Source organism: Pristiophorus japonicus, chromosome 21 (genome assembly GCF_044704955.1).
Source record: "Pristiophorus japonicus isolate sPriJap1 chromosome 21, sPriJap1.hap1, whole genome shotgun sequence".
Lineage (NCBI taxonomy): Eukaryota > Metazoa > Chordata > Chondrichthyes > Pristiophoridae > Pristiophorus > Pristiophorus japonicus.
In genome coordinates, this window is record NC_091997.1 from 91,043,376 (window position 1) to 91,068,600 (window position 25,225).

Genomic DNA, 25,225 nt, shown 5'->3' on the forward strand with positions numbered 1-25,225 from the left:
TTCTCAATCCACGTCAGCACACTACCCCCAATCCCATGTGCTTTAACTTTGCACATTAATCTCTTGTGTGGGATCTTGTTGAAAGCCTTCTGAAAGTACAAATACACCACATCAACTGGTTCTCCCTTGTCCACTCTACTGGAAACATCCTCAAAAAATTCCAGAAGATTTGTCAAGCACGATTTCCCTTTCACAAATCCATGCTGACTTGGACCTATCATGTCACCTCTTTCCAAATGCGCTGCTATGACATTCTTAATAATTCATTCCATCATTTTACCCACTACCGATGTCAGGCTGACCGGTCTATAATTCCCTGTTTTCTCTCTCCCTCCTTTTTTAAAAAGTGGGGTTACATTGGCTACCCTCCACTCCATAGGAACTGATCCAGAGTCCATGGAATGTTGGACAATGACTGTCTATGCATCCGCTATTTCCAAGGCCACCTCCTTAAGTACTCTGGGATGCAGTCCATCAAGCCCTGGGGATTTATCGGCCTTCAATCCCATCAATTTCCCCAACACAATTTCCCGATTAATAAGGACTTCCCTCAGTTCCTCCTTCTTACTAGACCTTCTGACCCCTTTTATATCCTCCTTAGTGAATACCGAACCAAAGTACTTGTTCAATTGGTCTGCCATTTCTTTGTTCCCCGTTATGACTTCCCCTGATTCTGACTACAGGGGACCTACGTTTGTCTTTACTAACCTTTTTCCTTTTACATATCTATAGAAGCTTTTGCAATCCGTCTTAATGTTCCCTGCAAGCTTCTTCTTGTACTCCATTTTCCCTGCCCTAATCAAACCCTTTGTCCTCCTCTGCTGAGTTCTAAATTTCTCCCAGTCCCCGGGTTCGCTGCTATTTTGGCCAATTTGTATGCCACTTCCTTGGCTTTAATACTATCCCTGATTTCCCTTGATAGCCACGGTTGAGCCACCTTCCCTTTTTTATTTTTACGCCAGACAGGGATGTACAATTGTTGTAGCTCATCCATGCGGTCTCTAAATGTCTGCCATTGTCCATCCACTGTTAACCCCTTAAGTATCATTCGCCAATCTATCCTAGCCAATTCACGCCTCATACCTTCAAAGTTACCCTTCTTTAAGTTCTGGACCATGGTCTCTGAATTAACTGTTTCATTCTCCATCCTAATGTAGAATTCCACCATATTATGGTCACTCTTCCTCAAGGGGCCTCGCACAACGAGATTGCTAATTAATCCTCTCTCATTACACAACACCCAGTCTAAGATGGCCTCTCCCCTAGTTGGTTTCTCGACATATTGGTCTAGAAAACCATCCCTTATGCACTCCAGGAAATCCTCCTCCACCGTATTGCTTCCAGTTTGGTTAACCCAATCTATATGCATATTAAAGTCACCCATGATAACTGCTGCACCTTTATTGCATGCACCCCTAATTTCCTGTTTGATGCCCTCCCCAACATCACTACTACTGTTTAGAGGTCTGTACACAACTCCCACTAACGTTTTTTGCCCTTTGGTGTTCTGCAGCTCTTAACCATATAGATTCCACATCATCCAAGCTAATATCCTTCCTAACTATTGCTTTAATCTCCTCTTTAACCAGCAATGCTACCCCACCTCCTTTTCCTTTTATTCTATCCTTCCTGAATGTTGAATACCCCTGGATGTTGAGTTCCCAGCCCTGATCATCCTGGAGCCACGTCTCTGTAATCCCAATCACATCATATCTGTTAACATCTATTTGCACAGTTAATTCATCCACCTTATTACAGATACTCCTTGCATTAAAACACAAAGCCTTCAGGCTTGTTTTTTTAACACCCTTTGTCCTTTTAGAATTATGATGTAGTGTGGCCCTTTTTGTTTCTTGCCTTTGTTTACTCGGCCTTCCACTATTGCTTTTTACCTTTCTACCATCTGTTTCTGACTCCATATTACTTCGCCCTGTCTCGCTGAATAGGTTCCCATCCCCCTGCCATATTAGTTTAAATACTCCCGAACTGCATAAGCAAATGTTACCCCTAGGACATCAGTTCCAGTCCTGCCCAAGTGCAGACCGTCCCTTTTGTACAGGTCCCACTTCCCCCAGAACTGGTTCCAATGTCCCAGGAATTGAATCCCTCCCTCTTGCATCACTGCTCAAGCCACCGTATTTATTCTAACTATCCTGCTCCCTCTACTCTGATTAGCATGTGGCACTGGTAGCAATCCAGAGATTACTACCTTTGAGGTCCTACTTTTTAATTTAACTCCTAGCTCCCTAAATTCAGCTTGTAGGACTCGCTATTTACCTATATCGTTGGTACCTACATGTACCACGACAACTGTCTGTTCACCCTCCCTCTCCAGAATGCTCTGCAGCCGCTCTGAGACATCCTTGACCCTTGCACCAGGGAGGCAACATACCATCCTGGAGTCTCGGTTGCGGCCGCAGAAACTCTTATCTATTCCCCTTACAATCGAGTCCCCTATCACTATAGCTCTCTCACTCTTTTTCCCGCCCTTCTGTGCAGCAGAGCCACCCATGGTGCCATGAACCTGGCTGCTGGTGCCTTCCCCTGGTAAGTCATCCCCCCTAACAGTATCTAGATTTAGAGTAATTGCGGGGAGGTTTAGAGGGGATTTGAGGGGAAATGTCTTCACCCAGAGGGTGGTGGGGGTCTGGAACTCACTGCCTGAAAGGGTGGTAGAGGCAGATACCCTCACCACTTACTTGGATGTGCACTTGAAGTGCCGTAACCTACAGGGCTACGGACCAAGAGCTGCAAAGTGGAATTAGGCTGGACAGCTCTTGGTCGGCCGGTGTGGACACAATGGGCTGAAATGGCCTCCTTCTGTGCTGTAAATTTCTATGATTCTATGATATTCTGTCTGCAGTATTTCTAGAGGATCAAAGCTGGGTTGTGACGGGTTATTAGATGATGATCAGGTTTATTTGGCGAGGCCAAAGGTAGCTCTTTCGATTTTGTTTGTAAAACCAACAGTTATCAGTGTTTTACATAGGAACAGGAGGAGGCCATTCAGCCCCTTGAATCTGTTCCGCCATTCACTCAGATCATAGCTGACCTTTACCTCAACTCCCATTTACCTGCCTTTATAACACATCCCTCGATACCCTTACTGAATAAAAAAACTCTGCCGATCTCACTCTTGAAAGCTCCAATTGCCCCCCAGCATCCACAGCCTTTTGGGGGAGAGAGTTCCAGATTCCCACCAGCCTGTGTGTGAAAAGGGTGCTCCTGGATTTCACCCCTGAATGGACCAGCTGTAATTTGAGGATTATGTCTGCTTGTGCTGGACCATCCCACCAGAGGAAATAATTTCTCTCCGTTTCCCCTAACCTTTTATCATTTTACATACCCCCATGAAATCACCCCTCAGCTTTCCAAAATCAACACAGTACAAGCCAAGTTAATGCAACCTGTCCTCATAATGTAACCCCTTTAGCCCGGGTATCACTCTGGGGAATCTGCACTGCACGCCCTCCGAGACCGATATATCCTCTCTGAGGGGCGGGGCCCAGGACTGAACACAGTTACTCCCGATGGGATCCGACCAACCAAAGCATCACTTCACCCCTTTGAACTCCAAGTGCCCTTGAGATAAAGGCCAATATCCTGTCAGCCTTTTTGATCAGTTTCTGTACCTGTGGACGAGATTTTAGTGATTGTGTTCAGAGCAACATAGAAAATTATGACACAGGAGGCCATTCGGCCCATCGTATCTGCGCCGGCCGACCAAGAGCTACCCAGCCTAATCCCACTGTCCAGCTCTCGGTCCGTAGCCCTGTAGGTTACGGCACTTTAAGTGCACATCCAAGTACTTTTTAAATGTGGTGAGGGTTTCTGCCTCTACCACCCTTTCAGGCTGTGAGTTCTAGACCCCCACCACCCTCTGGGTGAAAAAATGTTTCCTCAGCTCCCCTCTAAACCTTCTACCAATTACTTTAAATCTATGCCCCCTGGTTGTTGACCCCTCTGCCAAGGGACATAGATCCTTCCTATCCACTCTATCTAGGCCCCTTCATAATTTTATACACCTTAAGAAGGTCTCCCCTCAGCCTCCTCTGTTCCAAAGAAAACAAACCCCAGCCTATCCAATTTTTCTTCATAGCTAAAATCTTCCATTCCAGGCAACATCCTCGTAAATCTCCTCTGTACCCTCTCCAGCGCACTCACGTCCTTCCTGTAATGTGACCAAGACTGAACGCAGTACTCCAGCTACGGCCTAACCAATGTTTTCTACAGTTCAAGCATAACCTCCCTGCTCTTGTATTCTATGCCTCGGCTAATAAAGGCAAGTATTCCATATGCCTTTTTAACTACCTTATCGACCTGTCCTGCTACCTTTAAGGATCTGTGGACACACACTCCAAGGTTGCTCTGTTCCTCTACACCTCTCAGTACCCTCCCATTTAATGTGTATTCCCTTGCCTTGTTGCCCCTCCCCAAATGCATTACCTCACACTTTTCCGCATTGAATTCCATTTGCCATTTTTCTGCCCAACTGACCAGCCCATCGATATCTTCCTGCAGTCTAAAGCTCTCCTCCTCACTGTCAACCATACGGCCAATTTTTGTATCATCCGCAAATTTCTTTATCATGCCCCCTACATTTACGTCGAACTCATTAACATATACTACAAAAAGTAAGGGACCCAGTACTGAGCCCTGTGCAACCCCACTGGAAACAGCCTTCCAGTCACTAAAACTGCCCTCAACCATCACCCTTTGCTTCCTGCCTCTGAGCCAATTTTGGATCCAATTTGCCACTCTACCCTGGATCCCATGGGCTTTTAATTTTTTGAGCAGCCTACCATATGGAACTTATCAAAAGCCTTGCTAAAATCCATGTAAACTACATCAAACGCACTGCCCTCATCAACCCTCCTTGTTACCTCCTCACAAAACTCAATCAAGTTTGTCAGACACGACCTTCCCTTAACAAATCCATGCTGACTGTCCTTGATTAATCCGTGTCTTTCAAATGAAGGTTTATCCTGTCCCTCAGAATTGATTCCATTAATTTGCCCATCACTGAGGTTAAACTAACTGGCCTGTAATTACTCGGTTTATCCCTTCCTCCCTTTTTAAACAAAACATACAGACACTTAAATCCCTGTGCTCCTCCGCACTCACTCGTGTCTCAACATTACGAACGTTTTCCGAATTGTCTTTCTCTGGCCCAAAGTGGATGAGCTCACATTCCGGGATGCTCATTGGGTGGGCTGAGGTGTGGGAGTGGCTGAGGGAGGGGGCTGGAACAAAATACAAGATTCAAGTTTCGATGTGACGGCAATGTGAAGGATGTATTTTTCTGAACGAAGAAGAAAATATTCAGTCAGATCCACTTAACATCGGATTTCACCCAAAGGAGAGGCGGATAAACCTGCCCTTCTACTGCCAGCTGTGGTGCGTGGCACTAGGCATGCCGTATAACATGTCGCTCATTTCTCAGGTACCTGTTGGAGGCACGAAGTGGCAATGCTATGCTGAACCGCAGCATCTGCCTTCGACAGCCCGAATCCCCCAACCCCTCACCCACAGCCCCACTCCCACCCCCCCACTATCAACCCCCCACCCTCACCCCCCAGCTTGTTGTAGTTTATGCCACTTGAGTCCAGATCTGAGCCTCTGGAGCGAATCCTTGACTCAGTGGGCAGCTCTCTCGCCTCTGAGTCAGAAGGTTGTGGGTTCAAGTCCCATTCCAGGGACTTGAGCACGCAAATCTAGGCTGACACTCCCAGTGCAGTGCTGAGGGAGTGCCACACTGTCAGAAGTGCCGTCTTTCAGATGAGACGTTAAACCGAGGCCCCGTCTGCTCTCAGGTGGATATAAAAGATCCCATGTTCAGTATTTGAAGAAGAGCAGGGGAGTTCTCCCCGGTGTCCTGGGGCCGATATTTATCCCTGAACCAACATCACTAAAACAGATTATCTGGCCATTATCACATTGCTGTGTGTGGGAGCTTGCTGTGCGCAAATTGGCTGCCGCGTTTCCCACATTACAACAGTGACTACACTCCAAAAGTGGCTGTCAAGTGCTTCGGGACCTGCTGTGGCTGTGAAAGGCGCTATCGAAATGCAAGTCTTTTATGTGAGGTGCAGCAGCAACAGGTGGTTGGGCGTGTTGCAGTTTATTGTAGAGTGTAAATCACGCCAACAGTGACTGGATGTTTTTGTAGTTGAATGAAGCAGGAACCTTGGCCATTGAGCGCTTGCTCTGTAAAGCGGTGACACTAATGTTGCACCAGGGACTGTGGCCCATGCAACCTCTGTAATGTCTCCGTCAGCAGTAAGAGTCTCGCTATTCTTACAGCCCGCCTTGTTTGTGCAGCTTGAGTTATTTCCTGTTCGAATTTATTCTTCTGCAGGACGTTTTAAAATGGGAAAGCAAAACATTGCAAGTGACCCGACAATAAAACACAACGAATGCATCGGTTGTACTCACCAGCAGAAACAAAGTGTTTACAGTCTGAAACAAAACGCACACATGGCAATAAATCTTGGTCAGCCTGCTTGGGTCGCGCCTATAGAAAGCTTTCTGCCTTGGAGGTGCTGCAACGAAGGTTCACTGGACTGATCCCTGGGATGAGAGGGTTGTCCTATGGTGAGAGATTGTGTAGAATGGGCCGATACTCTCTGGCGTTTAGAAGAATGAGAGGTGATCTCATTGAAACATACAAGATTCTGAGGGGGATTGACAGGGTAGATGCTGGGAGGATGTTCCCCCCGGGCTGGTGAGTCTGGAACCAGGGGTCACAGTCTCAGGATAAGGAGTCGGCCATTTAGGACTGAGATGAGGAGAAATTTCTTCACTCAGAGGGTGGTGAATCTTTGGAATTGTCTGCCCCAGAGGGCTGTGGAGGCTCAGTCTTTCAGTATATGCAAGACAGGGATCAATAGATGTTTGGATATTGAGGGAATCGAGGGATATGGGGAAATTGGAGTTGAGGTTGATGATCAGCCATGATCCCACTGAATGGCAGAGCAGGCTCGAGGGGCCGAATGGCCGATTCCTGCTCCTAATTCTTATGTTCTTCAGATCTTGCGCCTCGGGCAGGTATTTTACCCTCCGACTGTCCCTGTATTATTTGCAGGGTATCTCGGGGCCCAGTGTTGTCACAAACAACTCATTGGCATTCCGTCCCCGCCTAGTGATATTACTAAAACACCCCATACCATTGCTGGTACAAAAGCAAGATACCACGGATGCTGGAAATCCAAAATCAAAACCGAAAATGCTGGAAATACTCAGCATCCGTGGAGAGAGAAACAGAATTAATGTTCCAGGTCGTCAGAACTCATACCTGATCCACCCCGTCCCATATTATCACTAGTACACTCCCTCGCACATTATTAACGATTGATGAATGTACACCACCCCTCCCTGCTGTGTGTTGGTGGCTCAGGAGTCGGCTCAAAGACTTGGATTCGGTGTGTGTGCTCAGAGTGGGGCCGGTGTGAATTGTGTTGTTGATTTGTGTGCCTCTGGAGCACGAGCTGAAACCCTCCCCGAGAATGTGTCCAAATCAAACTCTCAGAAACAAAGTGACTCACATTGGGAAACCAATCGACCTGGAGCCAGGCCCCTTGGCAACGAGCGCAAGTCTTGGGCTTTGAAGTCGGCTCATTTGGAGCACTGGGGGAAATGCAGGCCGGGTAATTGGTTGTTGGCCGTGGGTACACTGACTCACCGCTCCAGAGGTCTGGGTGAGTCAGCCACAAGTCCCTGTCCAGGTGTGTGGTGCCAATGAGTCAGGCCGATCAGGAGCCTGCCCGCCTAGGCCGAGGCACTGGGCGGCTCGAGAGGGTGGGGGCCGAGACCAGGGGCTGGATTTTCCCGTCCTTCGGCCCAGAGCGGCATGAAAGGCGGCGTTCAGGTCTCCTGCGCCCCTTCGCCAATCTCCGGTCGAGTTTTGGGGCCTTTTTCCCACCCTGTCCGGCCGGAACTACGCCCGCGATGACAGTGTGGGAACTCAGTGCGGTGCGGCATAGCCGTGAGAAGGTAACATGTCGGAAAGTGAGCGCGAGTGCTTTTAATGCTTTTAACAATTTGTGTTGTGGCGTGGGCAATGTTGTGGGAATGTTTTTGTGTTTTTATTTAAGGTTCCCCTCCCACAGGCCCCTCTCGGAACGCACATTTCCCATCCTTGCACCACGAGAGGTGTACAACGCCTCCCTTCGCGCTGCGCCCCCTGACGCAGGGCCCAGATGCCGGGACGTCCTCACCAAACTATTCCCGGCCGATAACTTTCCCGCCCCGAGAACAGAAAAGCCAAAAATCCGGCCCGTGAGGAAGTAACGCGGGCGGTAAGTGGTACTGTTGGGGGGAGGGCATCATTTGGCGATGGACTCTCTCCATCCACTTACAACTGTTGCATCGAGGTCCTTTGCTATGCCCGAGCCGTTGGGGTCTGATCTCTCGCTTGTGCCCCGCTCTCAGGTATCGCCGCACGAGAAACGGCGCAGGCTCTCAAGACGCTTGCCTCGGCAGCCCGTGGGGTTGCCGCATCGACCGACAGCCCCCCGGCTCAGCACTCCATGCTGGACACGGCGCGAGACGTGATGGACGGATCTGCCTTGCTCATCCAGGAAGCCAAGCACGCACTGGCATCGCCCGGGGACGCAGAGAGCCAGCAGCGACTGGCCCAGGTCAGGCCGACCAAACTCGCCCGCACATCCTGCTAAATATATATACACACACACTAAAGACCCAATCTTAACCCAACCCACAGGGTCAGCCGTGGCTCAGTGGGCACACCGTCACCTCAGAGTCAGAAGGTTGTGGGCTCAAGTCCCACCCCAGGGACATAAGCACAAAAATCTATGCTGACACTCCCAGTGCAGTACTGAGGGAGCGCCACACTGTCGGAGGGGCAGTACTGAGGGAGTGCCGCACTGTTGGGGGGGCAGTACGGAGGGAGTGCTGCACTGTCGGGGGGGGGGGGCAGTACGGAGGGAGCGCCGCACTGTTGGGGGGGGCAGTACTGAGGGAGCGCCGCACTGTCGGAGGGGCAGTACGGAGGGAGTGCCGCACTGTCGGAGGGACAGTACTGAGGGAGTGCCGCACTGTCGAAGGGGAGTACTGAGGGAGCGCCGCACTGTCAGAGGGGCAGTACTGAGGGAGCGCCACACTGTCGGAGGGACAGTACTGAGGGAGCGCTGCACTGTTGGAGGGGCAGTGCTGAGGGAGTGCTGCATTTTGGAGGGGCAGTACTGAGGGAGCGCCACACTGTCGGAGGGACAGTACTGAGGGAGCGCCGCACTGTCGGAGGGACAGTACTGAGGGAGCGCTGCACTGTTGGAGGGGCAGTGCTGAGGGAGTGCTGCATTTTGGAGGGGCAGTACTGAGGGAGCGCCACACTGTCGGAGGGACAGTACTGAGGGAGTGCTGCACTGTTGGAGGGGCAGTACTGAGGGAGTGCCACACTGTCGGAGGGGCAGTACTGAGGGAGCGCCGTACTGGACTTTCAAAAGGCTTTTGACAATGTCCCCCACAAGAGATTGGTGTGCAAAATTAAGGCATTTGGGATTGGGGGTAATGTACTGACGTGGATAGAGAACTGGTTGGCAGACAGGATGCAAAGAGTGGGAATAAACGGGTCCTTTTCAGAATGGCAGGCAGTGATTAGTGGGGTACCGCAAGTTTCAGTGCTGGGACCCCAGCTATTTACAATATATATTAACGATTTAGACGAAGGAATTGAATATAATATCTCCAAGTTTGCAGATGACACTAAACTGGGTGGTGGTGTGAGCTGTGAGGAGGATGTTAAGAGGCTGCAGGGTGACTTGGACAGGTTAGGTGAGTGGGCAAATGCATGGCAGATGCAGTATAATGTAGATAAATGTGAGGTTATCCACTTTGGTGGCAAAAACAAGAAGGCATAATATTATCTGAATGGTGACAGATTAGGAAAAGGGGAGGTGCAACGAGACCTGGGTGTCCTGGTACATCAGTCATTGAAAGTTGGCATGCAGGTACAGCAGGCGGTTAAGAAAGCAAATGGCATGTTGGCCTTCATAGCTAGGGGATTTGAGCATAGGAGCAGGGAGGTCTTACTGGAGTTGTACACGGCCTTGGTGATGCCACACCTGGAGTATTGTGTATAGTTTTGGTCTCTTAATCTGAGGAAGGACATTCTTGCTATTGAGGGAGTACAGCGAAGGTTCACCAGACTGATTCCCGGTATGGTAGGACTGACATATGAAGAAAGACTGGATCGACTCGGCTTATATTCACTGGAATTTAGAAGAATGAGAGGGGATCTCATATAAGAAACATATAAAATTCTGATGGGATTGGATAGATTAGATGCAGGAAGATGCAGAAAGAATGGAACCAAGGGTCACAGTCTCAGGATAAGGGGTAAGCCATCTAGGACCGAGATGAGGAGAAACTTCTTCACCCAGAGAATTGTGAACCTGTGGAATTCTCTACCACAGAAAGTTGTTGAGGCCAGTTCGTTGGATATAATTAAAAGGGAGTTAGATGTGGCCCTTACGGCTAAAGCGATCAGGGGTATGACGAGAAAGCAGGAATGGGGTACTGAAGTTGCATGTTCAGCCATGAACTCATTGAATGTCGGTGCAGGCTCAAAGGGCTGAATGGCCTACTCCTGCACCTATTTTCTATGTTTCTGTGTGTCCTGGGCCAATATTTATCCCTCAATCAACATTAAACAGATTATCCAGGCATTATTACATGCTGTTTGTGGGAGCTTGCTGTGCACATATTGCTGCTGCATTTCCCACATTACAACACTTCAAATGTATGTAATTGGCTGTAAAGGACTGAGGTGGTGAAACGCGGTATAGAAACAAGGATGAGAATTTTGAAATCGAGGCGTTGCTTAACTGGGAGCCAATGTAGGTCAGCGAGCACAGGGTTGATGGGTGAGCGGAACTTGGTGAGAGTTAGGACATGGGGCAGTGAGCACAGGGGGTGATGGGTGAGTGGGACTCGGTGCGAGTTAGGATACGGGGCAGCGAGCACAGGGGGTGATGGGTGAGTGGGACTCGGTGCGAGTTAGGACACAGGGCAGTGAGCACAGGGGGTGATGGGTGAGCGGGACTCGGTGCAAGTTAGGACACGGGGCAGCGGAGTTTTGGATCACCTCTTGTTTACGTAGAGTAGAATGTGGGAGTCAGGAGTGTGTTGGAATAGTCAAGTCTAGAGGTAGCAAAGGTAGGGATGAGGGTTTCAGCAGCGGATGAGCTGAAGCAGGGGCGGAGACAGGCGATGTTACAGAGGTGGAAATAGGCGGAGATGTGGTCGGAAGATCATTTCAGGGTCAAATATGACACCTAGGTTGTGAAGAGTCTACAAACCCTGTCACCAACCATGTGCGATTCCATTCACACCCTTTGCCAGCTCAATGTTCCCATTTATAGTTGCCCTTATAGTTTTGAGCCCAGCATGTTTGAACCCTGGACTGTGCCCTCCTCTCCCTGGACCCACACCTCTGCAGTTAATTATTGATGTGCATTCAGCTATTCCCAACGATTTACCTCCCAGATCCCTCAAAACATCTCCGAATAATTTTCCTGAACCTCCTGATCTAGAATTGTCCGGTATGTTTAGACCCTTTTAAAATAATGGATTATTTGCTGCCTTAATCGCCTTTATTTTGAGTATTTGCCAACAGTTACATTTTGCCCGGTTCACTCGGAAAGAAAACCGTGCTGACCCGGCCTGGCCTATATCTGACACCCCGCTCATGCCAACGTGATTACCAGTCCCTCTGTTACATTAAACCCCTGGAGAATAATGCCCACCACGCCCGTCTCCAGGGTGGTCCGGGACGGGCAATAAATGCCGGCCTTGCCAGCGACACCCACATCCGAGGAATGAATTAATACATTTTCTTTTGGATAGGAGCACTACCTCGATCCCAAGACTTTTTACTCCGGTCCCTGTGAACTGACTGCTTGAAAACCTTCATAAATGGCTCACAGCAACTTGTTCATTCAGGTTCTCTCCGTAACCTCCTCCAGCCCCTACACCCCTCCCTATCTCCGTAACCTGCTCCAGCCCCTACACCCTTCCCTATCTCTGCAACCTCCTCCAACCCCGACACCCCTCCCTATCTCTGTAACCTCCTCCAGCCCCCACACCCCTCCCTATCTTTAATCTCCTCCAACCCCTACATCCCTCCTTATCTCTGTAACCTCCTCCAGCCCCTACACCCCTCCCTATCTTTAATCTCCTCCAGCCCTACACCCCTCCCTATCTCTGTAACCTCCTCCAGCCCCTACACCCCTCCCTATCTCTGCAACCTCCTCCAACCCCTACACCCCTCCCTATCTCTGTAACCTCCTCCAGCCCCCACACCCCTCCCTATCTTTAATCTCCTCCAACCCCTACATCCCTCCTTATCTCTGTAACCTCCTCCAGCCCCTTCACCCCTCCCTATCTTTAATCTCCTCCAGCCCTACACCCCTCCCTATCTCTGTAACCTACTCCAGCCCTACACCTCTCCCTATCTTTAATCTCCTCCAGCCCTACACCCCTCCCTATCTCTGTAACCTCCTCCAGCCCCTACACCCCTCCCTATCTTTAATCTCCTCCAGCCCTACACCCCTCCCTATCTCTGTAACCTACTCCAGCCCCTAAACCCCTCCCTATCTCTGTAACCTCCTCCAGACCTACAACCCTCCCTATCTCTGTAACCCCCTCCAGACCTCCAACCCTCTGAGATCTCTGCGGTCCTCCAATTCCGGCCACTTGCCCAACCCCCGATTGTAATCGCTCCACTTTTGGCGGCCATGCCTTCAGCTCCAAGACTCTGAGCTCTGGAGTTTCCCGCCCTTGGCCTCCCTGCATCTACACAACTTTCCTCCTTCAACACTCCATAAAACCTACCTCTTTGTCTCGGCTTTTGGTCAGTTTTGCTGCTATGTTGCTCGCTGGGAAGTGCCTTGGGAAGTTTTACTACGTTTAAGGCGTGATGTAACGGTGAATTGTTGCTGGTGCCTCCTGTCCAGGTGGCATTGGCTGCGCTCGAGCGGCCATTGGCCGGTTTGTTCTCCCACTCTGAGGCACGTCTGGTTGGTGTTGATTGCCACCCTGCCAACCAACCACCAGATCGGACTGGGTCACACCCGCTCGGTGACAGACGGGTGCTGTAGAGTCCCGGACAAGACGGCTGCGTCAGGATTGTTCCTTTGTTTTATGAAGGTGGCGAAGGCGGTGTCTCACTCGCTCAACAACTGCGTGAACTGTCTGCCGGGGCAGAAGGACGTGGACATGGCGCTGAAGAGCATCGGCGAGTCCAGCAAAAAACTGCTGGTCGACTCGGTGAGATTTGAGGGGTGTGCCGTAACTCACAAAACGTTTCCTGGAAGGAACTACCTTCTATATATTTATTTATTTATTTTTAAATCCTATAAACTACAAATCAAACTCTTCGGAGAGAACCCAGGCCCCCGGGCCAGAATCTGGCGTTGACTCACCATCGCTGGATCCTTCCCCTCACGGTACAGTCTCAGCCAGATCAGTTCTACCCAGATGTGGAACCCTCAATTCCACGTGCCCGGAGTGTGCACCAATAGCAGAGGAGAGTGAGCTCAAGTGAACCCCAGTCTACGCCGAATGGGAGTCCATGTGTGAAGCACAGTCGTGACCCACAATTCAAAGGAGGGCCTTGTAAGGTTAATCCCAGCCATATCACACAACAGGTGGCAGGCCAGAGATTCCTCAAAATGGCTGCCCACAGTCAACTCAAAATGGCCGCCCATAATCCCCTCAAAAATGGCTGCCCAGAGTCTCTTCAAAATGGCCGCCCATAGTCCCCTCAAAATGGCCGCCCATAGTCCACTCAAAATGGCCGCCCATAGTTCACTCAAAATGGCCGCCCATAGTCTCCTCAAAATGGCTGCCCAGAGTCTCTTCAAAATGGTGGAAAGACTCACTCTTGTATGTCATAATACACCCTACTTGCTCCAGTGATTGTTAAGTTACCGTATCCATACCGTATCCAGGTGATAACTCGCATCTAAAGCCCCAAAACACTACATCAGCGAGCTCTGGCAGTACATTGAGAACCTGGTGGGCATTGGTTGAACTAGTTCATGGCCCAGCATTGGTCTCCATCATGGTTTGCGTGTGGCACTCGCTCACTATTGCACTGCTCCAGGAGTCTTAACGCGATGTACCGTCTCAAACACCTTTGGCACTTGCAGTAACCGGTGCTGCAACGTTTCTGCATATTCAACCGTTGCTGCATCATCACTGAGCCGTTTTAAGACACTGGATGTTGAGCTATGGGGTTTCTGTTTCTGTGTAGTTAAGGTGTGAGTGTGTCTGTCAGTGTGAGTGTGTCTGTGTGAGTGTGTCTGTCAGTGTGTGTGTGTCTGTCAGTGTGAGTGTGTCTGTCAGTGTGAGTGTGTCAGTGTGAGTGTGTCTGTCAGTGTGTGTGTGTCTGTCAGTGTGAGTGTGTCAGTGTGAGTGTGTCTGTCAGTGTGTGTGTCTGTCAGTGTGTGTGTCTGTCAGTGTGAGTGCGTCTGTCAGTGTGAGTGTGTCTGTCTGTGAGTGTGTCAGTGTGTGTGTCTGTCAGTGTGTGTGTGTCTGTCAGTGTGAGTGTGTCAGTGTGTGTGTGTCTGTCAGTGTGAGTGTGTCTGTCAGTGTGAGTGTGTCTGTCTGTGAGTGTGTCAGTGTGTGTGTCTGTCAGTGTGTGTGTGTCTGTCAGTGTGAGTGTGTCAGTGTGTGTGTGTCTGTCAGTGTGTGTGTGTCTGTCAGTGTGAGTGCGTCTGTCAGTGTGTAGTGTGAGTGCGTCTGTCAGTGTGAGTGCGTCTGTCAGTGTGAGTGTGTCTGTCAGTGTGAGTGTGTCTGTCAGTGTGTGTGCGTCTGTCAGTGTGAGTGCGTCTGTCAGTGTGTGTGTGTCCGTCAGTGTGAGTGCGTCTGTCAGTGTGAGTGTGTCAGTGTGTGTGTGTCTGTCAGTGTGAGTGCGTCTGTCAGTGTGAGTGCGTCTATCAGTGTGAGTGCGTCTGTCAGTGTGTAGTGTGAGTGCGTCTATCAGTGTGAGTGCGTCTGTCAGTGTGTAGTGTGAGTGCGTCTGTCAGTGTGAGTGCGTCTGTCAGTGTGAGTGCGTCTGTCAGTGTGAGTGCGTCTGTCAGTGTGAGTGCGTCTGTCAGTGTGAGTGCGTCTGTCAGTGTGAGTGCGTCTGTCAGTGTGAGTGCGTCTGTCAGTGTGAGTGCGTCTGTCAGTGTGAGTGCGTCTGTCAGTGTGAGTGCGTCTGTCAGTGTGAGTGCGTCTGTCAGTGTGTGTGTGTCTGTCAGTGTGAGTGCGTCTGTCAGTGAGTGCGTCTGTCAGTGTGAGTGTGTCAGTGTGAGTGTGTCAGTGTGAGTGCGTCTGTCAGTGTGAGTGCGTCAGTGTGTGTGTCTGTCAGTGTGAGTGTGTCTGTCAGTGTGAGTGTGTCAGTGTGTGTGTCTGTCAGTGTGAGTGTGTCTGTCAGTGTGAGTGTGTCTGTCAGTGTGAGTGTGTCAGTGTGTGTGTCTGTCAGTGTGAGTGTGTCTGTCAGTGTGAGTGTGTCAGTGTGTGTGTGTCTGTCAGTGTGAGTGTGTCAGTGTGTGTGTGTCTGTCAGTGTGAGTGTGTCAGTGTGTGTGTGTCTGTCAGTGTGAGTGTGTCAGTGTGTGTGTGTCTGTCAGTGTGAGTGTGTCAGTGTGTGTGTGTCTGTCAGTGTGAGTGTGTCAGTGTGAGTGCGTCTGTCAGTGTGAGTGCGTCTGTCAGTGTGAGTGCGTCTGTCAGTGTGTGTGCGTCTGTCAGTGTGAGTGCGTCTGTCAGTGTGAGTGCGTCTGTCAGTGTGAGTGCGTCTGTCAGTGTGAGTGTGTCAGTGTGTGTGTGTCTGTCAGTGTGAGTGTGTCAGTGTGAGTGCGTCTGTCAGTGTGAGTGCGTCTGTCAGTGTGAGTGCGTCTGTCAGTGTGTGTGCGTCTGTCAGTGTGAGTGCGTCTGTCAGTGTGAGTGCGTCTGTCAGTGTGAGTGCGTCTGTCAGTGTGAGTGCGTCCGTCAGTGTGAGTGTGTCCGTCAGTGTGAGTGCGTCTGTCAGTGTGAGTGTGTCAGTGTGAGTGTGTCTGTCAGTGTGAGTGCGTCTGTCAGTGTGAGTGCGTCTGTCAGTGTGAGTGCGTCCGTCAGTGTGAGTGTGTCCGTCAGTGTGAGTGCGTCTGTCAGTGTGAGTGTGTCAGTGTGAGTGTGTCTGTCAGTATGAGTGTGTCTGTCAGTGTGAGTGCGTCCGTCAGTGTGAGTGCGTCCGTCAGTGTGAGTGTGTCCGTCAGTGTGAGTGCGTCTGTCAGTGTGAGTGTGTCAGTGTGTGTGTGTCTGTCAGTGTGAGTGCGTCTGTCAGTGTGAGTGTGTCAGTGTGTGTGTGTCTGTCAGTGTGAGTGTGTCTGTCAGTGTGAGTGCGTCTGTCAGTGTGTGTGTGTCTGTCAGTGTGAGTGCGTCTGTCAGTGTGAGTGTGTCAGTATGAGTGTGTCTGTCAGTGTGAGTGCGTCCGTCAGTGTGTGTGTGTCTGTCAGTGTGAGTGCGTCTGTCAGTGTGTGTGCGTCTGTCAGTGTGAGTGCGTCTGTCAGTGTGAGTGCGTCTGTCAGTGTGTGTGCGTCTGTCAGTGTGAGTGCGTCTGTCAGTGTGAGTGCGTCTGTCAGTGTGAGTGCGTCTGTCAGTGTGAGTGTGTCAGTATGAGTGTGTCTGTCAGTGTGAGTGCGTCCGTCAGTGTGAGTGCGTCCGTCAGTGTGAGTGTGTCCGTCAGTGTGAGTGCGTCTGTCAGTGTGAGTGTGTCAGTGTGTGTGTGTCTGTCAGTGTGAGTGCGTCTGTCAGTGTGAGTGTGTCAGTGTGTGTGTGTCTGTCAGTGTGTGTGTGTCTGTCAGTGTGAGTGCGTCTGTCAGTGTGTGTGTCAGTGTGTGTGTGTCTGTCAGTGTGAGTGTGTCTGTCAGTGTGAGTGTGTCTGTCAGTGTGAGTGTGTCAGTGTGAGTGTGTCTGTCTGAAATAAAACCAGAAAACGCCGGATATCTCAGCGGGTCGGGCAGTGTCTGTGGGGAGGAAGCAGAGTTAATGTTTCAGGTCTGTGACACTTCGTCAGAACTGGAGAGTGTTCGGAAAAAACAGATTCTTAAGGGGCACTGAGAGGGGGAGGAGAAAGAACAAAAGGGAAGGTCTGTGATAGGGTGGAAGACAGGAGATTAGAGAGACGAGGGACTTTGGAAATGGTACAAGTTAGAAAAAGATTAGTCGCGATAGGGTGAGAATGGCGGGATAATGACCAGCTGCCATTAGAGACAAGGAGAAGTCGGGGGGGCGGGGGGCAAAGATTGGCAGGGGTCACGGTGTGAAATTGTTGAACTCGATGTTGAGTGCAGACGGCTGTAAAGTGCCTAAACGAAAGATGAGGTGCTGTTCCTCGAGCGTGCGTTGAGCTTCATTGGAACAGTGCAGGAGGCCGAGGACGGAGAGGTCAGAGTGCGAGTGGAGCGGGGAATTAAAGTGACAGGCGACCGGAAGCTCAGAGTCACACTTACGGACTGAACGGAGATGTTCCGCAAAGTGGTCACCCAATCTCTGCTTGGTCTCCCCAATGTAGAGGAGACCACATCGTGAGCAGCGAATACAGTATACTGAATTGCAACTACAAGTAAATCGCTGTTTCACCGGGAAGGAATATTTAGGGTCCTGGATAGTGGGAAGGGAGGAGGTAAAAGGGCAGGTGTTGTATTTCCTGCGCTTGCAGGGGAAGGTGCCATGGGAAGGGGAGAGGGTGCTGTGGGTGACTGCGGAATGGACCAGGGTGTCGCGGAGGGAGCGGTCCCTTTGGAATGCTGCGAGGGGAGGGGTGGGGGAGATGTGATTGGTGCTGGGATCACGCTGGAGGTGGGTGTGAGTGTGTGTGTCTATCTCTCTGTGTGTGTCCGTGCCAGCTGTAGATGTTGAGTTTTATAAATGTCCGACTGCAGATAAATGGATTGCTGAGTGCCTTTCCTTCTCTCTCCCCCCCCCTGCCCTCCGGCAGTTGCCGCTGAGCACGAAGAGTTTCCAGGAAGCTCAGAGCGAGTTGAACCAAGCGGCGGCGGGCCTGAACCAATCAGCGGGGGAGGTTGTCCATGCGTCCCGGGGCACCAGCCGGCAGCTGGCCGCCGCCTCCGGCAAGTTCAGCGAGGACTTTGACGAGTTTCTGGATGCGGGGATCGAAATGGCCGGACAGGCTCAGGTAAGCGGTTAGGGCACCGGACGGTTAGGGCACCGGGCCGGCAATAGCGGCGAGGCTGGACGGTTAGGACACCGGGCGACAATAGTGGGGAGGCCGGACAGTTAGGACACCGAACGGTTAGGGCACCGGGCGACGATAGCGGCGAGGCTGGACAGTTAGGGCACCGGGCCGGCAATAGCGGCGAGGCTGGACGGTTAGGGCACCGGGCCGGCAATAGCGGTGAGGCTGGACGGTTAGGGCACTGGGCGGTTAGGGCGCCAGGCGGCAATCCCAAGGTCGTGAGTTTAAACCCCGCTGGGGCACGTTTGGGAAATTGGATAAAAATCTGGTCCTTTGTGGACGGGCCCCGGATAAAATGACCGTGACATTAAAAACCCAACTGGGTAACTTCTTGTCATTGAACATTTTGAAGAAAAGATAGACAGATTTTTGAGCGATAAGGGAGTAAAGGGTTATGGGGAGCGGGCGGGGAAGTGGAGCTGAGTTCATGATCGGATCAGCCATGATCTTATTAAATGGCGGAGCAGGCTCAAGGGGCCAGGTGGCCGACTCCTGCTCCTATTTCTGATGTTGTTATGTTCAAATGTTCTTCCGTATGGTCGTACCAAAGCAAATCAAACGTCAATATCGAAGTCAGATATCCAGGCCACAGCTCCCGATGTAACAGCGTGGATATCCCACAGGCTGCCTGAGAATTCCCTCTGAGGGCAGTGCTCGATGATGTGCTCCAGGGTCTGATTAGGAGCTCCACAGTCACATGGTGGGGAGGCTTTAATCTTCCACCTATGGAGAAGGTGGCAGCATTGACCGTGACCAGTTCTGAGGCGGTCGATGGTTGCCCACTGTTTGTGGGGAAGGTTTGATCCTTCAGGTTGTACTGTGGGCTCCTCGATAAGGAATCCATTCTGTACGTCGCAGTTCTTCCAAGCATTTCGCCATCGGTCATCGAGGCTGAGGGGATGGTCCAGAATGGCCGTCTAGATCTGAGACGGGTTGGTGGCCGGGATCGTGATGTCTGTGCTGGTTGTATTCTCTGGCGACTGCGTATTCGCGGTGTAGGTAATGGTGGAGCGATGTTTGCCAGCACAGGCGGCCAAGGGGTTGGTTCACCAACGTCCTTCAGGGACGGGAACCTCCAGTAACTCCACGTGACTCCAGTCCCACATCAGCCTGCTTGAATCTTCATGGCCTTGGGGGCACCCAGGGCTGGCCAATAAAGTACCTGACCCACATCAACCACGTCCCGCGAAACAATACTGCTCACTGTGTATTTCGTTGGGTTTCAGCACTCTGCCTGTTCCAGCACAGATTAAAAAATAGAACTTGCAGTTTCTGTGTGATAAAAATGCACTGTTCCTTTTATTAAACCAAGAGTTGCTAACAGGGTCCCTACATGTTGCAGTTAGAATCACAGAAATTTGCAGTGTGTGAAAAGGGTGCTCCCGAATTTCAGCCCTGAACGGACCAGCTGTAATTTGAGGATTATGCCCTCTTGTGCTGGACCATCACACCAGAGGAAATCATTTCTCTCTGCTATGCAAACTGAGTATTGTTTAACTAAGCAATGTGCGGGAAGTGTATCCACCTCCAGCTCCTGACGGTCCGCGTTGCGGAGTTGGAGCTGAGGGTGGATTCACTCTGGAGCATCCACGATGCTGAGAATGACGTGAGTATCACGTGTAGCGAGTTGGTCATACCACAGGAGAAGGGTCCACAGCCAGATAGGGAATGGAAGACCAGCAGGAAGAGCAGTGCAAGGAAGGTAGTGCAGGGGTCCCCTGTGGTCATCCCCCTGCAAAACAGATACACTGCTTTGAGTACTGTTGGGGGGGATGACTCATCAGGGGAGGGCAGCAGCAGCCAAGTTCATGGCACCGTGGCTGGCTCTGTTGCACAGGAGGGCAGGAAAAAGAGTGCGAGAGCGATAGTGATAGGGGATTCGATTGTTAGGGGAATAGATAGGCGTTTCTGCGGCCGCAACCGAGACTCCAGGATAGTATGTTTCCTCCCTGGTGCAAAGGTCAAGGATGTCTCGGAGCGGGTGCAGGACATTCTAAAATGGGAGGGAGAACAGCCAGTTGTAGTGGTGCACATTGGTACCAACGACATAGATAAAAAAAGGGATGAGGTCCTACGAAATGAATTTAAGGAGCTCGGAGCTAAATTAAAAAGTAGGACCTCAAAAGTAGTAATCTCGGGATTGCTACCAGTGCCACGTGCTAGTCAGAGTAGGAATCGCAGGATAGCGCAGATGAATACGTGGCTTGAGCAGTGGTGCAGCAGGGAGGCATTGGAACCGGTTCTGGGGGAGGTGGGACCAGTACAAACCGGATGGTCTGCACCTGGGCAGGACCGGAACCAATGTCCTAGGGGGAGTGTTTGCTGGTGCTGTTGGGGAGGAACTAATGTGGCAGGGGAATGGGAACCAATGGAGGGAGACCGAGGGAAAAAAAAAGGAGACAAAAGCAAAAGACAGAAAGGAGATGAGGAAAAGTGGAGGACAGAGAAAGGCAAGACAAAGAACAAAAAGGGCCACTGTACAAAAAAATTCTAAAAGGACAAAGGGTGTTTAAAAAAAAGCCTGAAGGCTTTGTGTCTTAATGCAAGGAGTATCCGTAATAAGGTGGATGAATTAACTGTGCAAATAGATGTTAACAAATATGATGTGATTGGGATTACGGAGACGTGGCTCCAGGATGATCAGGGCTGGGAACTCAACATCCAGGGGTATTCAACATTCAGGAAGGATAGAATAAAAGGAAAAGGAGGTGGGGTAGCATTGCTGGTTAAAGAGGAGATTAATACAATAGTTAAGAATGACATTAGCTTGAATGATGTGGAATCTATATGGGTAGAGCTGCAGAACACCAAAGGGCAAAAAACGTTAGTGGTTGTGTACAGACCTCCAAACAGTAGTAGTGATGTTGGGGAGGGCATCAAACAGGAAATTAGGGGTGCATGCAATAATGGTGCAGCAGTTATAATGGGTGACTTTAATATGCACATAGATTGGGCTAACCAAACTGGAAGCAATACGGTGGAGGAGGATTTCCTGGAGTGCATAAGGGATGGTTTTCTAGACCAATATGTCGAGGAACCAAATAGGGGAGAGGCCATCTTAGACTGGGTATTGTGTAATGAGAGAGGATTAATTAGCAATCTCGTTGTGCGAGGCCCCTTGGGGAAGAGTGACCATAATATGGTGGAATTCTACATTAGGATGGAGAATGAAACAGTTAATTCAGAGACCATGGTCCAGAACTTAAAGAAGGGTAACTTTGAAGGTATGAGGCGTGAATTGGCTAGGATAGATTGACGAATGATACTTGAGGGGTTGACTGTGGATGGGCAATGGCAGACATTTAGAGACCACATGGATGAACTACAACAATTGTACATTCCTGTCTGGCGTAAAAATAAAAAAGCGAAGGTGGCTCAACCGTGGCTATCAAGGGAAATCAGGGATAGTATTAAAGCCAAGGAAGTGGCATACAAATTGGCCAGAAATAGCAGCGAACCTGGGGACTGGGAGAAATTTAGAACTCAGCAGAGGAGGACAAAGGGTTTGATTAGGGCAGGGAAAATGGAGTATGAGAAGAAGCTTGCAGGGAACATTAAGACGGATTGCAAAAGTTTATAGATATGTAAAGAGAAAAAGGTTAGTAAAGACAAATGTAGGTCCCCTGCAGTCAGAATCAGGGGAAGTCATAACGGGGAACAAAGAAATGGCGGACCAATTGAACAAGTACTTTGGTTCGGTATTCACGAAGGAGGACACGAACAACCTTCCGGTTATAAAAGGGGTCGGGGGATCTAGTAAGGAGGAGGAACTGAGGGAAATCCTTATTAGTCGGGAAATTATGTTGGGGAAATTGATGGGATTGAAGGTCGATAAATCCCCAGGGCCTGTTGGACTGCATCCCAGAGTACTTAAGGAGGTGGCCTTGGAAATAGCGGATGCATTGACAGTCATTTTCCAACATTCCATTGACTCGGGACCAGTTCCTATCGAGTGGAGGGTAGCCAATGTAACCCCACTTTTTAAAATAGGAGGGAGAGAAAACAGGTAATTATAGACCTGACATCGGTAGTGGGTAAGATGATGGAATCAATTATTAAGGATGTCATAGCAGCGCATTTGAAAAGAGGTGACATGATAGGTCCAAGTCAGCATGGATTTGTGAAAGGGAAATCATGCTTGACAAATCTTCTGGAATTTTTTGAGGATGTTTCCAGTAGAGTGGACAAGGGAGAACCATTTGATGTGGTATATTTGGACTTTCCGAAGGCTTTCGACAAGGTCCCACACAAGAGATTAATGTGCAAAGTTAAATCACATGGGATTGGGGGTAGTGTGCTGACATGGATTGAGAACTGGTTGTCAGACAGGAAGCAAAGAGTAGGAGTAAATGGGTACTTTTCAGAATGGCAGGCAGTGACTAGTGGGGTACCGCAAGGTTCTGTGCTGGGGCTCCAGCTGTTTACACTGTACATTAATGCTTTAGACGAGGGGATTAAATGTAGTATCTCCAAATTTGCGGATGACACTAAGTTAGGTGGCAGTGTGAGCTGCGAGGAGGATGCTATGAGGCTGCAGAGCGACTTGGATAGGTTAGGTAAGTGGGCAAATGCATGGCAGTTGAAGTATAATGTGGATAAATGTGAGGTTGTCCACTTTGGTGGTAAAAACAGAGAGACAGACTATTATCTGAATGGTGACAGATTAGGAAAAGGGGAGGTGCAACGAGACCTGGGTGTCATGGTACATCAGTCATTGAAGGTTGACATGCAGGTACAGCAGGCGGTTAAGAAAGCAAATGGCATGTTGGCCTTCATAGCGAGGGGATTTGAGTACAGGGGCAGGGAGGTGTTGCTACAGTTGTACAGGGCCTTGGTGAGGCCACACCTGGAGTATTGTGTACAGTTTTGGTCTCCTAACCTGAGGAAGGACATTCTTGCTATTGAGGGAGTGCAGCGAAGGTTCACCAGACTGATTCCCGGGATGGTGGGACTGACCTATCAAGAAAGACTGGATCAACTGGGCTTGTATTCACTGGAGTTCAGAAGAATGAAAGGGGACCTTATAGAAACGTTTAAAATTCTGCTGGGTTTAGACAGGTTAGATGCAGGAAGAATGTTCACAATGTTGGGGAAGTCCAGAACCAGGGGTCACAGTCTAAGGATAAGGGGTAAGCCATTTAGGACCGAGATGAGGAGAAACTTCTTCACCCAGAGAGTGGTGAACCTGTGGAATTCTCTACCACAGAAAGTTGTTGAGGCCAATTCACTAAATATATTCAAAAAGGAGTTAGATGTAGTCCTTACTACTAGGGGGATCAAGGGGTATGGCGAGAAAGCAGGAATGGGGTACTGAAGTTGCATGTTCAGCCATGAACTCATTGAATGGTGGTGCAGGCTCGAAGGGCCGAATGGCCTACTCCTGCACCTATTTTCTATGTTTCTATTTAGGACTGAGATGAGGAGAGACTTCTCATTCAGAGGGTGGTGAATCTTTGGAATTCTCTGCCCCAGAGGGCTGTGGAGGCTCAGTCTTTGAGTATATTCAGGACAAGAGAGCGCTAGATTTTGGGATATTGAGGGAATCGAGGGATATGGGGACAGTGCACCAAGGCGGAGTTGAGGCAGAAGATCAGCCATGATCTCATAGGATGGCGGAGCGGGCTCATGGGGCCGTATGTCCTACTCCTAATTCTTACCCTGAGTATATATAGGATCCAGACTGTGTTTGGACAGTAGAGTTGCCTGCTGCCCAACCCTGCTCCTCTCGTTATTAAAATGTAGTTAAAGATTCCTATGTTTGGGGTTCATGTTGAGGGGAAGCGATCCCTTGTGTTGCCCGGACGCCTTGCCCCCTCCGGCCTGTCACTTTGAGCAGAGGAAAGCTGCTGATTGGCCAACCACCAGCGTTTTTTGCAAAAAGGTTGAACAGGTTGGGCCTCTGCTTATTGGAGTTTAGAAGAATGAGAGGTGATCTAATCGAAACCTATAAGGTTATGAGGGGGCTTGACAAGGTGGATGCAGAGAGGATGTTTCCACTGATGGGGGAGACTAGAACTAGGGGGCATGATCTTAGAATAAGGGGTCGCCCATTTAAAACTGAGATGAGGAGGAATTTCTTCTCTGAGGGTTGTAAATCTGTGGAATTCTCTGCCCCAGAGAGCTGTGGGGGCTGGGTCATTGAATATATTTAAGGCAGAGATAGACAGATTTTTGAGCGATAAGGGATTGAAGGGTTATGAGGAGTGGGCAGGGAAGTGGAGCTGAGTCCATGATCAGATCATCCATGATCGTATTAAATGGCGGAGCAGGCTCGAGGGGCCGAATGGCCGACTCCTGCTCCTATTTCTTATGCGTGATTCCGCGTCACGAACTTCCTGGGAAGCAGTGATTGGCTCGTGCACGGACTGAGGTACACAGTTACGCACTGCACCGCTCAGTCCGTGTGGGGTCCCAGGGCGTCCTCACGAGAGGCGTGCTGAGCCACGCAACGTCCGAGAAAGCGTTCACGCGCCCAGCGAGACACTGTGACCCCCGTGGGGAAGGGGACGAGCGGGCCTTCAGCGGGAGATACTTCCCTTTCCACAGACCCCTGTCGGCACCAAACCCTGGCCACGCGGGCCTTTGGGCAATCCCTTCCAACACCCCTCCCCAAAGCTCTCGGAGTTAGGGACATCGGAAAGGGGGAGGCCATTCAGCCCATCGAACCTGTTCCACCGTTCAGTTAGAAATTTTCAGTTGGCCCCCCCCTCCCCTGCCACCGGCCTCAGCAGCCTTTTGGAGGAGAAAGTTACAGATCCCCACTACCCTGTGTGTGAAGAAGTGCTTCCTGACATCACCTTGAACGGCCTGGCTCTCATTTTAAGGTTATTCCCTCTTGTTTTGAACTCTCCCCATCAGAGGAAATAGTTTCTCTCTGTCTACCCTATCAAATACTTTAATAATCTTAAACACCTCGATTAAATCACCCCTTAATCTTCTACACTCGAGGGAATACAAGCCTCTGCAACCTGTCCTCATAATTT

The 25,225-nt window shown here is 50.2% G+C and overlaps 1 protein-coding gene across 7 annotated transcripts in view; it reads left to right on the plus strand.

The window, feature by feature from the left end:
• The window catches only part of LOC139234174 (talin-2), a 379,178-nt gene that overhangs the window by 246,449 nt on the left and 107,504 nt on the right, over positions 1 to 25,225 (plus strand). For all 7 annotated transcript variants that reach the window (XM_070865210.1, XM_070865207.1, XM_070865213.1 and 4 more), the window contains 3 exons: positions 8,431 to 8,639; positions 13,168 to 13,287; positions 17,985 to 18,182. In XM_070865210.1, the coding sequence (XP_070721311.1) occupies positions 8,431 to 8,639; positions 13,168 to 13,287; positions 17,985 to 18,182 (527 nt within the window). The remainder of the gene's footprint in view (positions 1 to 8,430; positions 8,640 to 13,167; positions 13,288 to 17,984; positions 18,183 to 25,225) is intronic.